This window comes from Hakea prostrata, chromosome 11 (genome assembly GCF_041222555.1).
Source record: "Hakea prostrata isolate BN-2017 chromosome 11, UWA_Hpros_2, whole genome shotgun sequence".
Classification (NCBI taxonomy): domain Eukaryota; kingdom Viridiplantae; phylum Streptophyta; class Magnoliopsida; order Proteales; family Proteaceae; genus Hakea; species Hakea prostrata.
In genome coordinates, this window is record NC_142610.1 from 10,663,612 (window position 1) to 10,670,940 (window position 7,329).

Consider the following 7,329-nt stretch of genomic DNA (forward strand, 5'->3'; position numbering starts at 1 on the left):
ATTCAATAAAGATACAAAATTTTCTTCTATTTTGTTGGTAATATGGATACGGGTATTGCCTATATCCATGCTCTGAATGTGTAGCATTTAGCTCCAGAAGTAGCTATGCCTCTGCAACTTCTGCCAGTTCCAGGACCAAGATTCTATTTCACTGCATGGGACTAGTAGAGGAAAGTGTGCGCAGCACCGTGAAGCCAACGTCGAGATCGAAATCTCAGTCAGTAGTTGATCAGCAATTCTTGGAACTCACCATGAAATCAATCTGCTAGTAGGACCTGTTTTGGCTTCTGAAGAGTCTTGGTGTGAGCATCAACACCAAAAGCCATAAACTAGATAGGCATTGATTGTCCTTGTGCATTGCAGAACATCAACAGTTTCTTCAAGACTTTAATAGCCAGCAGAAACCTTCAGTTCCATAGCTGATTTGAGGAAGAGAGCAACAACCTCACAATTGCAATCATCAGTTTCATATTTGAATAGATTTGAAGCAAGACAGCTGCTTTCCGTCCACAATTAGTGATTCTATGTGAAACTTGGTAAATCCTTTTGCATGTATCTTATTCTTTCACTCATTTATATATTTTGGCTAAGACAATTCTCTGTTTCTATCTGTATGATCCACAAAGAAAACTAAAAACACAGCATGTGAACATCAGGATTCATCCGTAGACCATTCAGATTTTGTTAGTGGTTAATGTTAATCAAAGCAACGAAGCACTAAAGAGAAAAACAAACACCTCATAATTTTGTAAATTTGACAATTTTTCCATGGTAAACTAAGTTTGATGAATTCCATCAGCCATAAATCCATAACATGTAGAAGGGGCAAACCAAGGTTTCAACCCCACAGTCAATACCACCAACCAACAATAAAAAATTAAAAAAAAAAAAAGATCAATCCAGAGTTATTGGCCCATCCGACGAGTCTCTTCTTGCCTTTAATTCTTGTTGAGAGTCTGCAGAGCTGTTCTTTTATTTTCCAGCTGCTCTTCCTGCCAATATCATACCATAGAACAATATCAGAAACCCAAACAAAATTTAGAAAACAAATCACCTTGGAAGAAATATTTCTTCCCTCACCTTCTCTTTTATCAATCTTTTCATTTTTACTATACTGATATCCTTGTATTCCTTCTGCGAGTTGGCCACTTTTGTCTTACTCATGTCCTTGTATTCCTTGTATGAACTGGAAACATTCTGGTTATTTTCTTTGCTGCCCCCAGAGACTGTCATCCGAATTGGCGTCCGTCTCTTGCTGGCTGATTTCACAGGCGTCTTCAATGATTTTACAGGGGTTGTAAGTGGACTGATGGCAGATGACCCTGCAGAAGTCGCATCCTTGATATGCAAAACAGAGGTTAAATCATCATTGCCAATATCCTCATTGAGCATTGGGACCTCATAGTCAATGGCAGCAGTGGAGGTGTCCTCTGCCGAAGAGAAGAGTTTAGACGATTGAATGTTGTAGACTTCTTCTCCCTCAGAGCAAAACAAAGAAATTACTGCATCGTCTCGTGCCTCGATCAGCTTACCAGGCTCTTTAGTCTGATCACATTTCTCAGATGCCCCAGTGGCAGAATTCTTACTTTCAAAGCAAAAATCAGTCAAAACTTCAGCAGGGAATAGCTCAGGCCCAACTCCCTGAACGGTGGTAGTGTCATCTGTGGCTGTAACATTAGCTGATACGGAAGAGAAGACTGTCAGCGACTGAACATTCAAGACATTCTCTACATTGGAGAAAGTTGAAAAAAATACGGCATCTTGTCCTGCCTCCATCATCGTACCAGGTGCTTCAGTATGATAACATTTCACAGATGCACCAGTGGCGGAATTTCTTTTGACATACTGAAAATTGCTCAAAACGTCAGTAGAGAGCTCGGTGATATTAAAAACTGATGCTTCACCAGAGCCATGTTCTGTTCCCTCTCCATGACCAGCAGCAGTTTCACCTGCTTTTGTAACAGCAGTTGCTATGGAAGAGTCTGTAGGAGATTGAGCATTCAAGACTTCCTCTCCCTTGGAGCAAAATGAAGATACTCTGTCTTGTCCTGCATCAATCACTGTACCAGACTCCGTAGTCAGATCACATTTCTCAATTGCACCTATAGCAGAATTCCTGTTTTCGGAGTGAAATTCGATTGGAACATCAGCAGAGAATGGCCCAGCATAATTAGAAGCTGATGACAAACTAGATTGATGATCCTCCTCTCCCTGAGCAGCAACAGTGTCATCTGCTTCTGTAACATTATCTTCCATGGAACTGAGGACTGTGGAAGAATGAATGTTGAGAACTTCCTCCTTGGAGAAAAACGAGGAAATAACAGCATCTTTTCCTGTCTCCATCACTACACTAGGCTCCTTAATCTGATCACGTTCCTCAGATGCACTAATGGCAGAATTCCTATTTTCAGAGTGAAAATCAGTTAAAACTTCAGCAGAGAATAACCCAGAATTACTAAAAATTGGTGAAGAACTCAATTCACGATCCTCTCCTCCCTGAGCATTGGCAGTGTCCTTTGCTTCTGTAACATGATCTGCCATGGAAGAGAACAGTGTGGGGGGAGAAGATTGAATATTGAAAACTTCCTCCTTTGTGTAAAACAAGGAAACCTCAGCATCTTGTCCTGCCTCCGTCAATATACTGGCCTCTTTAGTCTGATCACTTTTTGCAGAAGCACTAATGGCAGAACCCTTATTTTCAGAGTGAAAATCTGTCAAAGTTAAAGCAGATAATGCCCCAACAACATTAAAAACTAATGCTTCACTTGACTCAGATTGCTCCCCTCCTTCCTTAGCAGAAGATGAATCCAACAAATCACTTCCTGCATTCGTCCGAGTGTCAGACTCTGCAACATGATGATCACATTTCCCAATTTCACCAATGGAATTATCATCTGCTACTACTGCTTGATCAGCGACCTTCTCTTCCACGCCATCAGAACAGATTAAAGAATCATCAATTCCTCCCTTCGATGCTGCAACACAGTCATGAATCTCAGATACATTAATGGGAGAACTCTTCTTTCCTGAACATTTTTCATCGACCGAGGCAGCTTCAGTGAGAAATGGGTTCCCTGCATTCTCCAGCTCAGGAACGATGTCAGATTTATCCAAATGGTCGCTTACACAGTTCAACATTTCCAACAAAATATCATCATTTTTGCAGGGGGACAAATTGATTCCATTATTCATATCAAGGCCTGGATCACATTTCTGTACTTGATCAGGTATAAAACCCTCAATTCCAGATGGAGAGACTGGTTCTTCACCAGCAAGTTTATCAGCATCGTTTATCCCCTCAACATCTTCATCCACCACTCCTGGTTTCTCAATGGGACAAAAACCCAAACATCTTGTCTCTAAGAATTCCATTTCACTGGTTTTTTCAAGTGATAGAGAAGAAATATCTTCCAATTCAATCACAGACTCTTCAGTGAGCTCGCCACTTTCATCCGTGAGAAGACCCTCAGATACTTTGGTTTGCATCTTTTCAAGAACAAACACTGGGCCTTCTTCATTATTGCCTTCACAGCGTTCATCAACCTTGAGCTTATCCATCCCCTGTTTCTCGTCTCCAATAGAATCTCCAACAGTTGACTCCTTGCTTGGTGAGAATTTGCTTGCCTTTGGCAATGAAGCCTCCACCATGGACTCCTTGCTTTCTGACTCACAGATTTCTTCAGGAGACAAGGATTCTTTAACAAGGGTGGCACCATCTTGATCCTCCATTGAAAGTAGTTCAGACAGACAATAAATCTTCTCCTCCTTCTCTAGCTTGTCTGTTGTCAGAGACCCACTTCCCTGAAACTCTGCAGACAGAGGATCAGCATCAGAAACGACATCAACAGTAACAGGCTTATCCCCTTCTTCACCATCTTGAACATAGGGACCCCTTGAATCCACCACAGAGCTCTCCTCTGTGTTACAAATCTCAGAGGTGCTGTGGTTGATGACGACTATGTTATCAGAAACCTTAAGATCAGTTACTGCAATGATAGAAAAAACATCAAAAGCTGAAAAACGATACAAGTAAATATGAGGAACGAAATTCACTCTAATCATGAGAATTGATCTTGAAAACTTTATTATTTGAAATTAAAATTATAAATAAACTGATACTTGAATATCTAGTACTAAATACCAAGTGGGCTTATCGATGGTTACCTTCGTTTTCTTTGCTCATAGAATTCTCAGAACCTTCTATCAGTTTCTCTTTCTCCAAATACTCTGATTCTTCTTCACATAAGACTGCAAATTTTACTGCTTCTATTCTTCTTGAATCCTTCGTCTGAGCCGATTCACGTAGTCGTTTCTCAGACAGTCTTGCAGATCTCCTCACACTGAGAACCGGAATACTTGGGTCTTCTTTCCCTGAAACGTTTTTATTATCTTTCTTTTCAGTTTCAGTCAATGTTCTTCGCCGAGTTGATGTTCTTGGGGTGGTACTAGAAAGCTCTCCAATATCTAATATTTTGGCTGCATCAAAGATTGATTCTGGGTTTTCTAACAACCCTTCAACCTGATCGATTGGAACAAAAACATGAACATATAATTAAAGAATCAAAGAAAATGAAAATCTGGAAACAGAATTTGGATAACCTGAGAAGGACTTACGTGGTGAAGAGCTTTCAGTGCATCAGCCATGGCTGCGTTGGTCATATTAGCTGGAATCTTGTTCTTCTTGCATAGAACTTGAAGTTCCCTCCTTGTGAGATTCTGGAAATCCATTGCGGCTGATATTGAAATTTTGGTATTTCGTAGCAGATTAACGAGAACAAAGAAAATTCAGAATTCCAGAAAACGCTATAAACAACATACAGAAGAATAGCATTCGCAGACGTTGGAATTTGTAGAAAATGATTCAAAAAAAAAATGATCGTTACTCATGGATTTTGAATTCAAATTAGTTTGTTAATTTTTATTTTTTTGGGGAGAAATTCAAACTTGTTTGTTGGATTTACTTAAAAGTCGATCTTTCCAAACCGGAAAAGATTTTGTAAAATCGATTAACGGACGAATTTCTTATAGATCTTTTTTCGATTGACCATTTGACCCTTCATATCGTGTATTTTCACTTTTGCCCTTTTCTAAAATCTTCTCATTGAGAGAATCAGTATTTTTACGTCCGTCTAATTATTTTCTAACACACCAAAAAGAATTTGGATGTACATTACCAAAAAAAAAAAAAAGAATTTGGATGTGTAAAATAATAGCTTGTATTAAGTATTAACCATGAATTTGCTACCTGGTGGAGTCCTTTAAAAAAAAAATTTGAAAATTCATCCTAAATTTGAATTATGTTTTGGACTTTTCTTCTTTTTTTTTTGTCTTGCAGTAGTCATGTATAAGGGTGTCAATCGCTACAGTACCGACTTTAAATACCGAAAACAGGACTAAACCGTAGCAAATTTACACGGTACTGTACAGTTTTGGTATGAAATCCATGCAAAAAAAATATTTAAACACAGTATATAGTGTAGTATAATTTCCATACCAAATAACCCATTCCACTTTTATTATTGGTTTATTATGATCCTATGCTCTAAAAGAAAAGTCTTTATTGCAATATATGTACTTATTACCCTAGGATTATGAAAAATAATTTAGAGCTTGTTTGGTTACATGAATCTAGAGATTTGAAATCTCTAGATTCATGAATTCGAGATTTATACCCGTTTGGTTGTGAAAATTCCTCGATTCATGAAATCTAGAGATTCATCTTTTTACACTAAAAACGTGAATCTATAGATTTATGAGTATGAGGTGAAATCCAAAGATTTCATCCATACTATAAAAATACTAAATATTTTTGTATTCACAAAAATTACAGATGAATCCACAGATTTCATCCACATGTTCAGTTAACCAAACAATTAAGGGCCTGTTTGGTTACATGAGTGGAGATTTCAAATATCTAGAGATTTCAAATCTATGGAGTTATAATTTATAAAATTAAATGTTTGGTTGTGGAATGAAATCTTTGGATTCATCCTAAAAAACTATTTGATCGATGTGATTTTTGTGAATGAGCAAATGTATAGCTTTTTTGAAATCTCTGGATTACACCCCTTACCCATAAATTTACAGATTCACGATTTTAGTGTAAAAATGTGAATCTCTAGATTTCATGAATCTAAAGATTTTTACAACCAAACGGGTATAATTCTCAAATTCATGAATCTAGAGATTTGAAATATCTGAATTCATGTAACCAAACAAGCTCTTAATCAAATAGGCCATTAATGATTTTTACCTATATCATCAAATATCTAATCAAGAAGAATATAATTCAAAATAAATAATTCAGAATAAGATTTTTATTAGGTCATTGTAGATATGATTTTCAATACAGCAGCTTGTACGTTGAATTAGACACAAAGGAACCTCCAGCAACGTGTACTTTAAATGTCAAGGGGCTAATCAGCTTACTTGACTTAAAACACCAAGCAAATAATATTTAATGTAAACTTTAAACACTAAATGATTCTCTCACAAAGTATAAAGACATTTTTTCAGTTGAAAATTACATATATAGCCTCTATTTGATATGGTATATGGTTTTATATGGTACCATACCGGTTTATGTAAATTCAGTACGGTTTTGAAACATACCGTGATATGGTTCCATCAAAATTGGTGTCATACCGAATTGAATTTTAAAATTTGGTTTTGGTACATACCGAATCAATTTTGAACAGTGCAATTTTAGATGGTGCAATACGGTAAGGTTGAACTATGTCGGTATACAATTGACACCCTTAAACTCATGTAGAGTCCAATTGGCACAATTTTATTTCTTAGAAATAGATTAAACGAATCTTGGTGGTGAGGCCTTTGGGATTGAGAACTAAGCTTTTCTCTCAGAATTTCATGTTTCATCTCAGTAATTTCTTTATATCCAGTTACTAGAGAAATCCTCTCTACATTGGCTTTCTTTGTTACTTTGCATGGACTACTTTTTTTGGTAATTGTTATTGCAAAAATCTTGCTTGTCCACTCGAACAATCTAACTTGCAAGAACGTGCTTGATCGGGTTGGTCAAGTAACCCCTCAAAAGATCAAGTTAGCAAGTTGCAGGGTTTAGGAATAAGAAAGCTCAATATAGCTCTTGATGCCAAGGGAGAATAACTCTAGAATGCTTACCTGTTAATGGTGAAGGTGTTTGTATTTATAGATTAGGAAAAGTTACCTTAATTGTGTAGTGATGGAGTTCGATTTAAACTCTATAATTGTTGCTAACTTCCTAGAAAATAGGAGGAATCTTATCTGCTAAGAGAGTATTACTTGGATTGTAGTTGTGGAGTTCAAGCTGGACTCTAAGAGCAATTT

General features: G+C 37.2%; 1 protein-coding gene across 1 annotated transcript; it reads right to left on the reverse strand.

Moving 5' to 3' along the window:
• Positions 1 to 749: 749 nt before the first annotated feature.
• LOC149000057 (uncharacterized) lies at positions 750 to 4,968 on the reverse strand. Its single transcript, XM_089139027.1, has 4 exons — positions 4,615 to 4,968; positions 4,165 to 4,519; positions 1,081 to 3,986; positions 750 to 992 (listed from the first exon to the last, which is right to left on the reverse strand). Exons 1-4 carry the CDS (start codon positions 4,726 to 4,728, stop codon positions 939 to 941), a joined length of 3,429 nt encoding a protein of 1,142 aa, XP_088995153.1. The 5' UTR covers positions 4,729 to 4,968; the 3' UTR covers positions 750 to 938.
• Between the last annotated feature and the right edge of the window lie 2,361 nt (positions 4,969 to 7,329).

Bases quoted from the DNA above. Each gene is read 5' to 3' on its own strand.
- LOC149000057 (XM_089139027.1), bottom strand. From the start codon at position 4,728: ATGGATTTCCAGAATCTCACAAGGAGGGAACTTCAAGTTCTATGCAAG. The intron at 4,520-4,614 runs GTAAGTCCTTCT...CCAATCGATCAG, and splicing joins CACTGAAAGCTCTTCACCAC to GTTGAAGGGTTGTTAGAAAA. The intron at 3,987-4,164 runs GTAACCATCGAT...CTATCATTGCAG, and splicing joins TATGAGCAAAGAAAACGAAG to TAACTGATCTTAAGGTTTCT.